The sequence below is a fragment of the Pagrus major genome, chromosome 18 (assembly GCF_040436345.1).
Source record: "Pagrus major chromosome 18, Pma_NU_1.0".
Lineage (NCBI taxonomy): Eukaryota > Metazoa > Chordata > Actinopteri > Spariformes > Sparidae > Pagrus > Pagrus major.
Window position 1 is genome coordinate 7,780,012 of NC_133232.1, and position 18,299 is coordinate 7,798,310.

The 18,299-nt window shown below is 38.7% G+C and overlaps 2 protein-coding genes across 3 annotated transcripts in view; one reads left to right on the plus strand and one right to left on the minus strand.

Moving 5' to 3' along the window:
- Positions 1-305: 305 nt before the first annotated feature.
- On the minus strand, positions 306-4,115 carry atox1 (antioxidant 1 copper chaperone). Of its 2 annotated transcripts, XM_073486809.1 has the most exons (4): positions 3,956-4,115; positions 3,419-3,494; positions 1,554-1,702; positions 306-1,322 (listed from the first exon to the last, which is right to left on the minus strand). In XM_073486809.1, the coding sequence occupies exons 1-3, from the start codon at positions 3,959-3,961 to the stop codon at positions 1,578-1,580; spliced, it is 207 nt and encodes a 68-aa protein (XP_073342910.1). In that variant the 5' UTR covers positions 3,962-4,115; the 3' UTR covers positions 306-1,322; positions 1,554-1,577. The 2 variants fall into 2 exon arrangements, with proteins under 2 accessions (XP_073342910.1, XP_073342909.1); XM_073486808.1 differs by lacking the exon at positions 3,956-4,115 and having other exon boundaries at positions 1,233-1,322; positions 3,419-3,509.
- A 1,208-nt stretch (positions 4,116-5,323) lies between these two features.
- The window catches only part of slc36a1 (solute carrier family 36 member 1), a 47,253-nt gene continuing 34,277 nt past the window's right edge, over positions 5,324-18,299 (plus strand). Inside the window, exons 1-7 of the mRNA XM_073487422.1 lie at positions 5,324-5,509; positions 10,450-10,586; positions 12,370-12,484; positions 12,591-12,681; positions 14,476-14,564; positions 17,300-17,389; positions 18,103-18,187. Of these exons, the coding sequence (XP_073343523.1) occupies positions 10,550-10,586; positions 12,370-12,484; positions 12,591-12,681; positions 14,476-14,564; positions 17,300-17,389; positions 18,103-18,187 (507 nt within the window). The 5' untranslated portion in view covers positions 5,324-5,509; positions 10,450-10,549. The remainder of the gene's footprint in view (positions 5,510-10,449; positions 10,587-12,369; positions 12,485-12,590; positions 12,682-14,475; positions 14,565-17,299; positions 17,390-18,102; positions 18,188-18,299) is intronic.

The window sequence follows — 18,299 nt, forward strand, 5'->3', positions numbered from 1 at the left end:
ACTTGAGTATTTCCATTGTCTCCTATTTCATACTTCCACTCCACCACATTTTGGAGGCAAATGTTATACTTTTCTCTGCTCTCCATTTATCTCAGAAACATGCTGAATACCAGATGTATGACTTACTCTATATTGTTTGTAATACTTAAGTTCATTTATTGCCAGAAAATTACTTTTGATACTGAAGTGCATTTAAATATCAGTTACTTTGCTATCAGAGATCAGATTATTATCTGTACCTAAACCTAAATATTATTAATAGTAAAGCTATAGTAAAAGCAATTAAAACAGTAAAGTGCGACGACTGAGGCCGAACTCATTTTATTTCCTCCGTGCATACATAACATATCAAGACACGTACAAAAGCACAGGACAGGGTGATTATCTTTCTCCCAAAGTTACAGAGACAGAGAGAATTACAACAAGAGGCTTGTTAAAGACAAAACACAGACATCTGTTAGTAATCATCAATCAACATAATATATTTGACCTGTGGTGTTAGTGGATTACTGTAGTGTAAACTGTGACGCTAATAGGAAGGAAATTTGCAAAATGGAGTCCAGCGGATGGTCCCTGAAGGGAAGAGAGATAGACTGAGGTTCCTCCTTGGAGCAGATCTACTCACATGTTCATACAATTTTTCATTATGTCAAATCCAACAAATTTAATAATACTGAGTCATCATAGTTCAGGCAAACATAGCCAATAGTTTGCAGTATGTTTTACAACACAGGGAATGTATTTTAATAATGTCTTGTTGAGCAGCTTTGCACAAAAAGCAAAGACAGTTACAAACATAATTACATGTAAATGGCAGCTAGGCTTAAAATATCCAGTTGCATGAAATTATGTTTTGGATTTTACAACTGGAGTACATATTCCAGATCATTTCATGTGACTGTACAGCCCCGCCTTTTCCTTATATATATATTGTTTATCAAATAAAGAGAACTGAAAGCAAAACTAAACAGAAACATGACTGCCACTGCCAGGAAATTAAAGCTGTAGGAAGGCTATGATTTCAAAAAACATCCTCAAAATACAGTACATACAGGCCACCATGTTGGAGGACACATAAACACAATATGAGGATGACTGGTACAGTGCTAACATCATGAGCTTTGGGTTTGTTGTCATTCTCCAAACATGCTCGCCAGCTTAATCACTGAGAGAAGATCTGCATCCAAGGGGATTTTTGTGCGTGTGAGCGGTTGGTATATAACAGGGGAGGGGGGTCACTAGGATCCATCAGACTCTTCCAGACAGGTAAAGAGCTTCTAATCCAGGATTAATCTTCACTTTGCACTAGCAGCAATGAATTCCTAAAGAAAACACACAAAATAGCCGTGACTTTCAGGACGTGAAGGTGTTGTAGAAAGAGATCAGTAACATGTAGTTTATATTTAATAAAAGTAACAGCAAACACTTGGAATTCTCCAAGGTTTGTGGTGGTCAGAAAAACCCTACAGATTTACAGCAGGTTTATGGAAATCATCAACATAAATCTGTGGAAAACAAACTAATCAATGTGGACTTTATCCCCATCACGTTACCTGTTCTACGTGAACCAGATTCCTTCATTTAGTGCCGTTGTACTTGACCTCCTTTCCGCATTTCTTCAGTGTCTCCATGAGAACTTCCGCATCTTTGTCGGACTCGATCCACACCAGCTTCTGAGGCAGGTCGATCGTGAACGTCACACCTGAGAGCACAGAAGACAAGGAAGCACTTTGTTTAATTCCAAGAAGCAACAGCAGTGAAGAACCTGCTCGAAAACACTCAAATACAACAGCCCCAGTTCTCCACCAAAATGAATCTTTCCACCAATTACCATCATGATTGATGAGATCTGACAGTGTACGAGCAACTGAAGGAAAGTGTTTATTTCAGGGAAGAGTGTGTTTAACCAAACAGTGTTTTTGTTGTAATGCCACTGACAGACTCTGACTGCGAGTCTGGTCTGAGCTAGGAGACAGAAGTGTCACTTCCAGGCCACATGAAAGTGTTTGCCACTGCATCATGTGACATGTCGGCTGACTCAACATTCAGAGCCAAGAGGTCATGGGGGTGAGTGTGATACAAGCTGCCATAGAAAGCTTTCAAACTGAACTTTTACTTTTACTGGATCCTCTGTGAAAGGACAGCGGCGAGAGCTGCTTTAACTTTATCTTCATTCATCTAACATTATATACTTTCTAATAAAAGGTATATTTGATATTATTGAGTTTTGAAGGGTTGTAGCTAAAGGTGCACGCTTGAATTAGATGTTTTTCTGATGGAAAAGCTATAAAAATTTCACTTTATGTGTGTCAAGCAGAAGTGGGAAGCAACGAAATCCAAAAACTCTGTTATTGTACTTTAGATTTTTCAGGTATCTGTACTTTGATTGAGTTTTTATTTTTCTGACATCTTTTGACTTTTCCACCCTACATTTGAACACAAATATCTGAACGTTCTCCTCCTCACATTTCCAACAAGCTTGTTACTTTAGTGTGATGAATTTGAGGGGAATTATGGATTATTTTTATTTGGTGTCATCGCACACCGCCTTCCCAATATCACAAGACTGATTTCAACCTATCTGTGCATATCACGCACAGCAGACGTAGCGAGACGAAACAAAGACCGAAGAGACGTAAGAAGATGGAAACAGACAGAGAGGGAGACTGGAATGGGGAGAAAAGGCTTGTAGTGACAAAGGCAGTCACGTGGATGACGCGAGCTTCAGTTAGCTTTGCACAGAAATGGCTGCTAGAAATGTGCTTCAGAGGGAAACTTTTTACTATTATACTCTGAGTACATGTCAGAGCCTGTACTTCATTACTTTTACTTGAGAAAAGAAGTTGACTCAGTACTTCTTATTTTACCAGAGTCTTTTCTTACACAAGTATCTGTACTTCTAGTTGAGTAAAGAAAGTGGACTTTTGCCACTTCTGGTGTCAAGACAAAGCAACAGCTGCAGCCAGTTTTAAAAGTGAAAATAGAGTTAAACTTATAGTAATTTGGGTTTTTAAGATCAGCAGGAACATGTTGATAGCTGTTAATCTGTGCAACAAATGATCAGCTATAAACACTTTGAATATGCCATACGCACAGCATACAATTTAACTGAATATGTGGTGCGAGTTGTTACTTATTCTTGTTACGCAAGTAAACTCTTCAAAGTAGTTTGGCTTTAAGAGAAATTAAACTAAAGGAAATATTCTTTATTAGAGGATAATGTTATGTAGTTGGGATCACAGTATAAGTGGATGGCATGACTGGACGATATCCAGTACTGTACTGGAAAAGGCATAAACTGCACCTTGGTGTATTGACAAATCAAACAACCAGAGGAGCAGCTGATAAACACTGTGTGGCTCTTCTCCTCTTATATAACCCAGAGAAGAATACGACAGAGATGACCTGTCAGTCTCACCTCCCAGCTTGTTGAGGACTCTGGTCACAGCTCCTGAACATCCCTCACACGTCATCGCCACCTCAAACTCGTGTTTCTGTTGGAGACACATTAAATAATGTGCTGTTATCTTACTGCGTCACTAGTGGAACTAGTGACTTCCTGATTAATATTCATCATTAATTGTATCATATGATAATATAATATAATAAAACGACAACTCAGATCATATTCTGTGAGAAACAATGGAGTTAATATGTTGATACCAGCATTAACACCACTCCTGTGACGTTGGACCTAGCATGATTAACGTTGCACTTTCTTACAGCTGTTACTGATATGAGTAATTACTGCTAAACGTATGCGCTGATCAATTCACGCCATTGCTCAATCGATCGGTCTTGGCCTCTCACCGTGGTATCAATGGAAGCGATTGTTAACTTATAACGCTAACTACATGAGCCAACTACAGCAAGTTTCAAAGCTAACTTGAGCTAGCTCGCAGGCTAAATGCTGTTTTAACTTCTCCATAAAGCAAAAATACAGGGTGTAACTCACGGGCATGTTTAAAATGTTGTGGCGCAACCCGGCTGTCAAACCAGCTGTGGACTTTCGCCTCCGGCTGAGTCGAAAATATTGCAAGAATCGTGGAAACCTACAGAAATGATCACTCTCTGCTTTAGGTCAGCTGGTCGGTGTCAAGCTAGCGCTGATCGACGGAGCAACGGGATTTCCGGTTTGAAAAAAATAGCACGACTTATTTGTACATTGTCATATTTTTTTTGCTGTAGTTTTTTTGAGTCAATTATAAAAACTGACATGTATTTTAAAATAAATAATTTTACATTTTCTTTGTTTCATGATATGGCTTGCTAGTTAAATGTAATCTCCTTTCACTTTTACTTTAATTTTGGCTAACTTGACGCACAGCTTACTATCACCGAGGTGGTTTGACCGGATGTTTCTCTTTTTATTGCGCATTTTAAACCCACTTATGATATTTCTTTTCTTTTTAGTTAGTTATTTGATAATATTAAACCAGACGAACAGAGAATAAAATGAAAAACAAACGCGGTAGCTGGTTAGTGTGAAGCTCAGATCAATAGAACAGCATGACTTCCGGTCTGGAAAATAGCATACATTATTTGTAGATGGACTTGTTTTTGAGTCAAGTATAAAAATTGGCATATGCTTGTACGAAAATGCATTTTAATTTGCTTTGTTTTATGATATATATTAAATGTAAACCCCTTTCACTTGTGCTTTTATTTTTCTCTAACTTGACGCACAGCAAACTATCACCCGGCTGATTTGACCGGATGTGCCTCTTTTTATTGCACATTTTAAACTCCTTTGTGATGGGTATTTTCTTACTAGTTAGTTATTCTAAAATATAATAGCAGCGGAGGAGAGGATACATGAGAGACAAACGTTGAAAAATACTACAAATAAAATAAAAATTTAAGATAATCTTTAAAAAAAATAAAGCTGTCTTCCCGTGCCGCCCCGCCCCGCCCCGCCCCGGGTCACAAAGCAAGCGCTTCCAATCCAATCCGCAACATTTTTCAAAATAACAGCCCTTTCAGTAGTGGCGCTGGGTTTTCTGAAGAAATAAAGACATCACTACCGAACAAAACGTACTTTTATCGAAAAGTCGAAAATTAAAGTTAAATTTCAGTCACATGTATTTTTGCTTTATTGCCATTAATCAGTACAAGGTTCCCCGAGACGTCAAATTCTAATGTATGTCCATCTTCCAAACAAGATTAAAAGTTGTTTCGTTTCCACAGCCACAGCTAAAATATGACTTTAACTTGGTTAGATATTACGACATTATAAACACTGCTAAAGTTATAATCCGTATCTATGGCAACAGCTCATCTGACGGCACGACACACTTCGGCCTCGTCCGGGTCACATGACCACACCGCTGGCTCTGTGACGATCGGAGCCGAGCCGACTCCTGCTTTGCCTTCAATCGGTGCAGTGTCGCTGCGCTGCATTCAGCTAGATATGACAACGATATGAAAATAAGAGGTCTGCGGCGAGGTTAGCCTCTTGTAAAGCCAGCCCGAGACCAGGAGAGGAGGGAGAAGACACGGTTTCACTGAGGTAGGTTGGTAGTCGGTGTGAGTAGCCTGCTGGCTGGGTGTTTACGGACACAAAGATGGCATCGAAACATACAGTTAGCTAACGCTGGCTAACCAAGGTTTATGACATGTAGAATTAGCATAGCTGCTTCATAGAGCTGAAGCAATACAAACTGCTACGATTCCATCCAAGTAACAAGTCATTATTAGTGTGTAGCCTCTTGCTAACATATCTAAGCTAATGCTTCTCCCATTTTAGCTCTTCCTTTCTTGCTATTTCGGTCCCCTTTCTACGTGTGTCTCCCTCGGAAGCAAATAGTATCTAAACCGTTAGTTCACAGATCCTATTTAACTGCTATCTAAGCACAGCACAATTAATCATAAGCTCATTTGAAGGCTGTCGTTTCCTGGCTAGATCCCGTCATGAGTGATGTTTTCTCCTGGGTTGTCTGCTTTATCATCCTGTCCATTGAGACAGACACTCACACGTCTCCTGGCCAAAGATTATCGTAGTTTAAAATGATGAGATTATCAGGCTCATCCGATCGTGTGTGTTGATGTGCTGCCATTCAAAGGACACACTTCTGCTTTTAAATAAAATATCAAAGGATTTAAGACGAAGGGTGAAAACTGTTTTTTGGCCGCACCCTGGACAAATACGGAATGTGTTGTTTGTTAGCTTATCATCTGTAAACAGTGGGCGCTATCTGTTTTAATACTAGCATCCAGACCTTTGAATGTAAAGGTCACTATTTGCACCTTGACTAGTTTTTGTAGCATGAACATACCTGTTTTCATTATAAAATACAGGAAACTCTTGTACATTGTTGCTGAGAAAACACCAGAAAGTATACTTTTTCCAAACTTTGATTATTGGAGTTTTGTGGGCTACATGCACTCATAGGTACATGTGGTTTAAAACTCAAAGAAGCTATTTAACAAGCCTGTAATCATCAGATGTGACACAATTGCTGCTTTTTTATTACATGGTTAATTGGATATTTAGGGTTTTGGACGATATAAGTGACATTAACGTGTCATTGTGGGCTCTCATATTGTGATTATTTTGACAGATATTGCAATTTTGATACGATTCACAATTTATATGTATGATCATTTTTGTATCACAATTAAGGATGCAAATTTTAAGCAGTTTCTTCTTTTTGATAGTTAGCTGCCTTCGCAATTGATTATCACTTATTAATCATTAATGATATATGAAATATGTTGGATGTTGGATGTTTTTCCATCAGAAAAGTTTTTGCATATGGATGCTGTTATGAAGTGTTGTGATTGAGGCCCTGTCCCACTATGCATGTTGGAAAGTGACAAGTTTTTTGCTCTTAATTACATCACATAATCAGCACCAGGAAATTGCGAACCCGGTCTGGCTCACTTGCGAGAAAGGATGCTGTTTTCTGGGGGAAAGTTCACTGATGTCTTGGTCGGGAGGGTGGGTTGAAATGTGGGACATTTCCTTTATTTGACGAGTGAAGGATCTGTTTAGTTGTCAGACTGTGAACTCATCCGACACACCCCCGTCTCGCGCTGCCGGTATTTCCATTTACCTTCCATTGCCTTGAAAGGGCAGTGTGAAACAGGCTTTTGATTGTCGGTTAATATATTTTTAATGGTTAAACTCTTAACAGCAATTAATCGATTAGTGATTCATCATAAACATCCCAAACCTTTTTTCCGTGACAAGACGTTGACAAGCTAAAGATACATATTTGATAATGATAACTGATAAAATGCATGTTTTGTTTTTTTTTGAGGAGAGGAGAAAAATTATTTATTTTTTTCACACATTTGTATGTATATTTTGTCTGTCAAAATATAAACAGAACATATCTGTCATTGATGGATGTGTGCTGAGTCACAGGTGATGCTGTCCCAAACTGACGGCCAGTTAGTGACAACAACATGATGGCTTTTGGTCTGCAAAAAGGAATGACATTATCTATAGACACACTTCATTTATGATTCAGCTTAAGGGAAAACACTGTGCAGTAAAGGGAGACTGAGAGATGACCTGTGGCTCAAAACTGAATGTGGAGAACAAAAAACAACCTGAAGAGACAGCTGAAGGCGTTCCACCCTGCTATTGTTGCCCCAGCGAGCTGGCTGAAATGACTGTCGCAGTGTTAATTAAGCATTTATTAGCTAATGTTAAGTCAATGTTGGGCTGTGTCAGCTTGTGGCAAATTAACTAGCCAACCACTTTGGTTGAGCCTGGCTGGAGGCCAGTTTTTCACACAAAAAGTTCTCAGTTTTTGGGAACAAATGATGAAAGAATGAGCCTGTCGTCCAGGCTAAAGTTGACTGGGTTATGTGTTGGCTAACGTCAGTTTGCTAGCTTCAAAGCTTGTGAGTGAAACATGCAAGGTTTCACAATTACCTTTATAACTTTTCCAGGACAAGTAAAAGTTTTGGTTGGACAAATGAATTGCCTTATCATATACTGTCCTTATGTTCAGGTGAAACATATGGAGAGATGTGTGATGTATTTCTGCTGTAACGTTTTAGCCCGCAAAATTGTTTATTTTCTATATTTGGACAAACAGCTTGTTATTATGTTTTTACTTACTTGAAGCGAAACAGCTCCCTGAACATGACATTGCAGTTACTATCTCGTCAAAATGTTGTTTCTGAGATGACACAGCAGGTGTTGCATATGACCTCTTAGCTCTATAACCAGGCAGGAATATTAATCGACTAATCGCTTCAGCAGTATGATATTAATGGTAGTATTTGTAAGTACAACATACCCTACAGCCTCATCAAACAGACCGACATGTTTGAAAAAGAAATCTTTAAACATGAAGCTGTTTTTGCAGAGGCGTATTAGTCTAATGAGCATAAAGAGAGAAAACATTTTGACTGAAACATATGACTTTTTGTTGACTTAACTTGACTAAAACTATGGAGGATAAAAATGAGTAAAATGTGACTATAACTAACAAGCATTTTCATCCAAAGACTAAGAATAAATCTAAAATAGCTGCCAGAATGAACATGCTGATCCAGGACAGCTCTGCAGCACTAACATATTTCTTTATAATGCTGTTTGTCACACATTTTACATTCATCAAAACATTGCCGCTTCATGCAATTTGGACATTGCACTCAGTTATATTGTGATTTTGATTAATTGTGCAGTCCTAAAATTAATCAGTATTAGGAATCGTTGTGCCTCAGGGTAAAAAAGGGCCTTCTTCACCAGGTGATAGGTGTTTAGGCTCCAGGTCGATTAATCAATAATTAAATAATTATTAGCTGCAGCCCTGGTAAAAATCCATAATACAAAAAAGTATAGCATTATTCATAATTTTTATTTTCAGCAAGCAGATCATGAATGAAGCTTAATGTAAAAATGTATAAAAGATTGCCAAATTAGCTAAAGTTTATGTACATTCCCAATGTGCTGTAAAACCATTTTGATATCTTAAAATGCACCAGTTACCTTTGCTGAAGGTGTATTGTTCCTTGAAGGAAATCATTTTTCTTTTGTCTTTATTCTTGTCTTGTGAAAAAACTGTGAAGTAAACATCAGGATACAATTCTCAACATCCTTTTTGTTTCAGTTTAGAGTGCTCGTGTGAGAAATTGCACACCATGCTGTTTGCGTTTCCATGGTGCTCAGTTTAGTCCTCTCATATCACAGCATATTGTGAAAGTTGCTGAGTAGCTCATAATTGGGACACTTTGGCCTGCGTATGGTCACATTGTAGTTGTAGTGGAAGTCTCTTCTGCTCCTCTTTTGCCCTTTTTGAACACATAATCAGTCACATTTGATAAGAGGCTCATGCCATAAGCTTTCCTGTAAAAGCAGCACGCACCAAACATGCAGTGACATTAAGTTTAAGGAAGTGTGCTCACTAGACTTGAAGTTATGACTGTTTGCAAATACAAAAATATTTGGCTCTTAAAAAATTGTGGCATAGTCGGAACTGTTTTGCTTGCCTCAGATGAATGGACAGGTGGACAGCAAAGCCTTTGTACAAATCCTCGTGTGATTAGAGGAAGCAGCAGCACAGAGTTCCCACACACCCTGCTTGAACTTGCAGCCCTCCTGCTGTTCTTACGTAACAGCATGGCTCAGTGCGCCGGGGTTAAGTGCCTTGCTCAAAGACCATCACATTAGTCTGCCAGCACATGAGCTGACAGTCTTGATCACTACACTTTCTCATTTGAGCATTGCTTCTCATTGATGCAATGTTTGCCTCATAATCACAAAATGACTAGACAAGAGATACAGAAGTATCCGCTGCCGTACCATCAGACTACAGAGGAACTTCTCCTTCAAACTGTCCGAACGTGGTATTCAACCCTCCACCATAAAAAAAAAATGTTTTTCAAGGTTCATTTATTTGTCATTTAAAAGGGTTGCAAAAACAAAATTGAGTTTGAGTCGTTTTTTTTTCACACAGCCAAAAAAAAAAAGTTTTATATGGTTGAGTGATGAGGAATGAAGCTGCTCTGTAGTCTGGTGGTATGGCAGCAGATACTTCTGTATCTTTTGCCAGACGGTGTTTAGCGCTAACATAGAGGGGGTGTGACTGCCAATCCATACCATCTGGGGTCTGATTGTTAGGAGTACCAATATCCAGTTGCAGAGTGTTGTACTCAAGCCCAGAGTGTTTGGTTTTCCAATCACCTTCATGGATGAGATTGTGTTGAATGCTGAGCTGAAGTCAACAAACAGCATTCTGATGTAGCTGTTGTTATTTTTAAGGTGTGTGAAGACTGAGTGGAGGGCAGTGGATATGGCATCCTCTGCATATGGCAAACATTATTTCGTTGATGACGATGAAAGGGTTAGGTTTGATTGAAAGGGAAAGCATGTTATTGAAATTGAAAGCGCATGATCCTTCACTGTAACTTCCTTTCACTGTGAAGTTACTCATCATGTTTCCCTGCTGCTGCTAATTCTGACTCTGAAGGACTTTCTCTGTTTTGTAGTGAGTTGCTGTCAATGCTGGACTTCCTGATCTCCCAGCGATAGGATCTGCGAGGTCGGGAGAGACGACACCCGGCCGACCACTAAACCACCTGACCCAACATGATGGCCTCCAGTGACGTAGACATCCGAGGTGAAGGTAGGAATCACATACACTGTTTTTGTCAATATAACATTGTGTTCACTTCCTGCATTGAGATTGTAGTCTTGGTATGGTACATACAGTATAATACACATAGACACAGTGGGATTATATATAATCCCAGTTGGCAGGTAGACACTGAATCATCAAAGCAGCTTTCAAGCAGTCACAACAACACATTAAATACTCATCATGTGATAAAGGTACAGTGTCAATAGTAACTTCAAGATCCTGTAGCGAGTCACCTGACCAGGTTATAGCCACTCAGATCATTAAAGATTCTGGCAATGTTTATCTTTGGGCGAGGTTCCTGACGAGTCAACAGATGAGCCGATCATTTCACTCGCTACGGCAGCATCAGTTGATTTGTTTCAACAGTGTTAGGCTGAAAAACAGGAATGCAGCCTGAAATTGGACCATGATGTTCTGTTGTGAATAAAATCATATCAGTGGTGAGTAAGACAAATCTGTGTAATTTGTTAAACTATGTGTAGAGGAAAAGTTTGCCAGCAGCTAAGCTAATTAATGCAATGTAAATCTTGTTCTGTTCTGTATTCGTGACATCTGTTGCATGTCTGTCCTGGGAGAGGGATCCCTCCTCTGTGGCTCTTCCTGACGTTTCTTTCTTGTTTTTCCTTACTTGAATCGATGGTCTAAGGACAGAGGATATCTTTCACTGTGCAGATTGTAAAGCCTACTGCGGCAATGTGATTGTGATTTTGGGCTGCATGAATAAAATTGATTTGATTCAATTTGAAAGGGAAAGCCCCTTGAGCCTGTCACTGTAGTGTCTAGTTTAGTGCTATTTTCTTCTTATTTTTCCCCTCTGCCTCTTTTTAACAGAAATATTCTCGATTAGAAGTGGTGAAAGTGGTCTGAAAAGAACGCTGCTTTATCATGACAGTAGCTTGCATATCTGCAGTCTGAGTCTTTGTGAGCCTTCAGGCTGTCAGGACCATTGTCTTGCCTAAGAGAGTCCAGCTGAGAAGAGCACAGGGCAGTGACTTTTTAAGACGAGCTTCAGTTTCACTTCAGTATTAAGTTTCACACTGTGAGTAGAAATTCACCCTGCTGATGTGAGAATAAATGCTGTGCTCTTCTGCTTCGACCAGTGTCTTCTGCTTGTAAAAGGGTAATGAGAGTCACGAGACTCCACAGAAGCTCAGCAGTCTGTGTGGTTAAACAGTGACATGTCTCATAATTAAACACGTCTATCAGCAAGCAGGGGTCAGTTTCTCAGTGTAGCTGCAGTCTGAGACATTTTTGCTTATTGCAAAATGATGAACAGCCAGACCAAATGATTGTGTGTTTATCACAGTGCACTGGTTTACAGGAGAGAGTTATGCAGGGATCTCTTCTTCAGTGGATGTCACTGTGACTTAAAAAGTCACAAGATTTTTTGTGATGTGCAGTTAGCCTATGACCTACAAGTGTTACTTATGGCACTTTGATTTAGTCCATTTATCTGTTTTTCACCTTATTGTTTTGTTTAGTTTGTATTTGTTGATGAAAATTGTTACACATTTCATCATAGTTTTTCTTTTAATCTGTTACCTACTAGTCAGTTATGGTCTTGTTTCTGCTGATGAAAATGAACAAATATCTGTTTATGTACCTTGTGCAACTGCGTGCAGAGCCCCTGCGAGTCAAGAAAATGTGTTTATCCCATTGTAAATCTTTTAACAAAATGCCCTGAGGTCCCAACATAATATCAGAGCTACCTTGTGACACATATTCACTTATTATTCTCTTTTTTTCTACCCTCTCTTCTTCGTCTTAGGTTCTTTGTTTTCAGACCAAAATCCATCAGAAATGGACGCTCTTTGTCCCTCTCCACCTGGACCTTCCAGACCACAACGTAACTACGAGAGGATTGGGGAACGGGCGGGGACCTCGTACGTATTATAAAAACTAATATGCACTCAACAGTCAGTCACAACAGGAACGTCTAAGTGGTCAGAAAATCTCATAAAACTTGTTTGTTTTTCCTCGTCCTCCCAGTTTCTGTCAGACTCTGATCCATTTGTTGAAAGGGAACATCGGTACAGGGCTGCTCGGTCTGCCCCTGGCTGTCAAGAACGCAGGCCTGGTGGTGAGTACACAGAGATATACACATCACACCAGGGCACATGAGATGTGTTCTGGAAACATGAAATTAGATTCTGTTCCTGTCAAATACTCATGACATAGAGCAGATGTGGTCGGGCTGGTGGTGTTACAGACGATGGAGCATATGCACAGTCAGCCTTTTGTAAGCTTTAGTTTTGTGTGTAAAGTACAGTGTGGTTGTATGCTCATAATTATCAGGACTGGTTTTTGCCTTCTTAATGTTATTTTTCTCCCCCGAGCGCTGACACTTGTTCACAGAGTCATGCAGCTGTGGTTGTGGTGTGAAATCATTTACATGTTGCATCAAAGTGAAAGATTGTGGTCAATTTAGTGAGACAGGCTGTAAAAATGATTTGTATAGTGTTTGAATATAGAATAATAAAAGCCTTCATGTTGACGTAACTGATATACTGCTTACTTGGCTTTAGACAGAGGCTGAAGTTATATTGATGAAGTAAACATTTTGATGAAGGTTCTCAGTCATCCAGGTCATGGTAATTCTTAGTGCTGTATTGTAGGCAACTGGACTTGTTTCAGTTTCTTGAATGTTTTCACTTGAATGATGGAGTTAAGGCTAAAAAAACAAGTGAAGTAAGAAAAGTCTTTTTTAATTATTATTTTGTTGTTTAACAAAATAGAAAAGTAAAATTCAAGAACATCTGCATGGAACAGGTGTTTTACATATAAAATCCCTGTTTCCTTTTCCTATTTTCCTTGTAATGTAAAACATTTGCAAGTGCACAATATTGGATTTGGACAGAGAAGTGTAGGGCTGCAACTAACAATTTTTTCTTATCTCTTAATCGGTTAATCATTTAGTGTATAAAGGTGAAGGAGACAGTGAAAATTGCCCATCACAATATTCTAGACCTGTCCAAAAAGCCAATAATACTCAATTTGGCATAATGTAAGACCTACAAATGTTGACTTAAATGATTATAAAAATATTTCATTTTCTTTTGAGCAACTAATCGATTAATGTTTGCAGTTCTAGACTGCAGCTTCTTAAGCACCGATTACACAGAGATGAGTCACTGCAGGCGTGGCTGCTTAAAAACACTTGATTTTATTTGAATTTTAAGGTCCCGCTTCCATTCAACTTTTGATTTAAACATTTTCTTTTCAGCACTGACTGCTGTCAATGTTAGACTAACAAGTCTTGATTTGTAAAGATCATTTGTATTCATTCCCTGACAACTGTCATTTACATCTTTGTATTCCTCTTTAAAAGGCTTAAAGTTATTAGGTGTGATTTAACCGCCCTAATTCTTAGAAACTGAGAATGTACCACAGTAAGGCCATATGGTCAAACTGTGGAGCAGAAAAATGAGAAGAACTAGATCCCTAGATGGCTTAATGGTTCTTTACAACAACAGTCGTAAAGTTTCTCACCTTCAAAACCTATGCTCGCAGCGTGTTTAGCAGCACACACACATTAGATGTGAATGCTCTATGGCCCCAATAGGTGAGAGGAGAGGACGAATAAATACAGGGACAATCACTGATCCTACTCATTTAGATCGATTTTTGATTAGGAATTGGAATCATGACATCCCAATTAATTATTGTACTAATTTGGACAATATAAGTCTGTAATCACACTGGACTGTCTTTAATTTAACTCAAAGGACATCCTCATGTTTAGCAGAATGTTTCAGTATTATGTTGTAACTTTGTGGCGTCATTTCATCTTTAATTTTCCTCAAACAATCATAGAAAGATTAGATAAATTTACTCTCATACTTTTCGACCTCTCTGTCTGTGTTTCTCTGTGTAGCTCGGACCAGTCAGCCTGCTGTGTATGGGTGTCATCGCCGTCCACTGTATGAGGGTGCTGGTGAAATGTTCTCACCACCTCAGTGGAAAGTAAGTAAAAAACACTTGAAAATCATGATCTGCACTGTCAACTTACTACTAATGATTTCAGCTCCACCTCACAGAGTAAAAAGTAGGACTTTGTGTACGTGCACACACAGCAAATACGGATGTTTGGCTCTCTGTTCTGTTTTAGAATTGTCTGGAAATCTTTGGTCAGATTCAGTTCAATCGATGTTTGTCTGTGTTTGATAAAATTTGGTCAGTTTGCTGTGTTTTCAAACAGACAAACACCCCGATAGTAAGCATATAGTACGCCTCTCCATATCCAGTTGGACTGTGACCTAACTAGGTTAGCCTTACTGGTACTTGCCTGCTGCTAAAAACCTCAATATGACCATAACGCCTTCCCTGCAGTTAGTATTTTGATGTCTTATAAATGATGTAATCTTTCCAACAGGCTGTAGTCCTGCTCTGGTCAGACTCAAAAGACAATTGCAGAACCAGGTCTGTCTTATTTTTCCAGTTCATGACAAAAATGAAAAACTTCTTCGTGCAGATTTTTTTTCGGATATTTGCAGTATTTCTTGCGTGATTGAAGACATCTTGCCAGTGTCTCAAAATGTTTTTGTCCGCTTGTAGTCACTTGGACACAAAAAAAAAATGAGAAAATAGGGTTGAAAAATGCCAAGGTTAACCCTAAACATTATATTCAGGGCTTCACGCTGGAGGCCTGGCAAAATGACCTGGCGACACTGATGAAACATTATATAAGTGCAATTAAATTCTGACAAAATTAAAAAAAAAAAAAGTGTCTAATAGAGTGAATTAATTACTTAACAAATAGATCGTTACACTAATAAACAAATCCTGCAAATCCAATATTCCCATAATGAGTCTGGCTCATTGATTAACCGCTTTGCCTGCAACACAAACAGAGATATTGAAAGGCTTAATCACTGTAGAACAACCTCTATATATCGTCATGACATACAACCCTAAACTCACTGCTTAATGAAAAAGTTTGCTCCTCTTCTCTTGGGGCAGAATCTTCCCTTATTTGAATTGTTTTAGGGAAACGTAGAATACTTAACTTGACAGAGAAAAAAACAAGCTGAGACAAATATTGCTCTATTGAAAGTCCTCGTCCATGCGGGTGTAAATGATTTTTTCTTCCACCGCAATTGTTTTTTTCCAAAACAAAGCCTGAAGATAATTTGTTGTCTCTTCCTCCGTTCCCTCACAGCAGGTCCACTGTGGCTTGTTTACGCCAGATAATCTGTCACTGTGTGCGCCGTGAAACCGAAGCTTTCCACTGTGCCAACACCAACTTGTTTGTTGTCACTGGCTGACAGATTACACTCTATTTAAGTGCAGCTCTCCACCCTTTTCGACTGTGTAATTAACAGCATATGGACAGGGAGTTTTGGAGCGTACCCACACTGAGGCTATCGTCAACTCCACAAACCAAACATAATGTAACTGTAACCTGTGATGAGCTCCACCAATCAGATTATTGCTATAAACATCTCTGGTCCAAATTTAAGCCATCTGATTATGTAACTGAACCAACAAGGCAATAAACCCCAAGAATATGATCCATTATCTGTTTTACAGCTGTTAGCTGTTAGTTACTGAGGTGATTAACACAGTCGTGTGCACTTTAACAGGTTATCAGATTTCCATTAGTGTGTGTGTGTTGTAGTCATGCTGCCTCATGCGCTCCACCCGACCTGTCCACGGTGTCTCCTGCCCTTTGCCCTGTTTATGCAGGGATATACACCAGCTCCGCCCTGCCACGCTAAAGAGGATTAAGCAGACAGAGAGCATGAATGAAGAGCTCCTACAGCGAGCCACAGATATAGCTACTTCAAGAAAAGTCACATATCAGTGTGAGAAGAAAGGCTCATGGGAAAATGCTGCTCTTCCTGTTTATGAGGTTTCTTTATTGAAGAGTCATCACTTCCTCTTTTTCCCTCATTAACATGCAGCAACCACATGTTGCATTAACTATCTACAAATATGCAGTTATCCATCCCATCACATATTGAAGAAAAAATATTTTATTTTCACTGTTATTTTAGCTGTTTCACCCAACCTACCGACGTCAACTTCGTCCCCACTGAGCAGAGTTGCTAAATCAGCCAAGTGAGTGGCACAATGTGTCATTTCACTTGACCCCAGTAATTGGGCATACTGGGTTCACCTTCTTGAGTTTAAGTGGTATAAGAAAACTTTTTCATAAAAATATTCAGTAGGCCTACATCTCGATATACGCTTAAAAAATCTCATGGGATAAAGGCAAAGTGAAGACCAGAACACAAGCTATACTCACAAAGCCTTCACTCTCTGCTAAACAGCCTTGTCCAGCATTAGAGAAGAACATAATTAAAACAACCAAACGGTTTTTTTAAATTTTGGATATTTGTCATTTTTGATTGTTTGTTTGTTTTGGTTAGGAGCAACTGGTTTATTGTTTTGTTTTTCTTATCTGGTCTTTCTTGACTGTAAAGTGAATACAGTCAAGTATAACTTGAAATTACTTTTTTTTGGCTTTTTGTGTTTATTTTTAAGGCAGCCTTCAGTGTTTGTGAGTCTCTGTAACTGTGTAACTGCAAAGCATGATGGTGCTGAAAAATAAGAAAAAAATTGTAGATATTAAGACATACATATTATCCAAATAGTAATGCAGGTAATGCAGATGTGTGTCTACAGTTGCAGTGTCTATTCTCCCAAAGAGAGATTTTAATCCAGACAAACAAATGTGACTCTGTGTCCCCGTCCAGGTTAAGCAGGCCATCTCTGACCTACGGGGAGGCCGTGCAGTATGGGATGGAGAACGTTTCATGGCTGAGGAGACACTCACAGTGGGGAAAGTACGACAAATGTTTCGCCGACTTAGTTTAGAGGTCACCATTAGAAAAGGCTGAAATAATTTCTCATCTTTTAGTCAAGTCAACCCCATACAGTTGTATCATTTACATATTACGAAAAGGATTGTATTCAGTAAGTTGCCTCATTTTAAAAAGGCTAACATATCCCGGAGTTTCATTGGGATGTAAATAGCTCTTCAGAGGCTTCATTGTAATGAAATATATATGTTATTCTATAGAGTCTTATATTTTAGAAGAATGTCATAATAATTTTTATGAAGTTTTCTGGAAATTTTGCTTCAATTTGGTAAAAATTGTTGGAAAATTTGAGACGATTGGTAAACTTAATTAATTGATGTTGTAATGTAGCGAGTCTAATAATCAATGCACAGCAGTCAGCTGAACAGCACCAATGAGAAATATGCCAACAGGTAATCATATAATTCAGCATTTCTCAACATTTTTTCAAAAAATATTCAGAAATTTACAGATACATGAAGTGAAGCGTGCTGAAACTTTTTGGCAAGAAAATATACACATTTAAAGGCGCTGAAAATAAACACAATATTATACAAATATATGAATTTTCTGTCAGAAAGCTGACTTGTTCATGTGCGTATTACTTTATGACCCTACTGTATGAATCAACAGTGATATTTAATGTATGTTAATTCTTAACCTTTATCTGACATCTGTTGTCTCTATGCCTCCTTCAGACAGACGGTGAACTTGTTTCTAATCATCACCCAGCTGGGTTTCTGCTGCGTCTACTTTGTCTTCCTCAGTGACAACATCAAGCAGGTCATAATCTCACACACACACACACACACACACACACACACACACACACACACACACACAGAATTACTAAACTTGAAATTAGAAAAATGATGATTTTAAGCACTATAATATG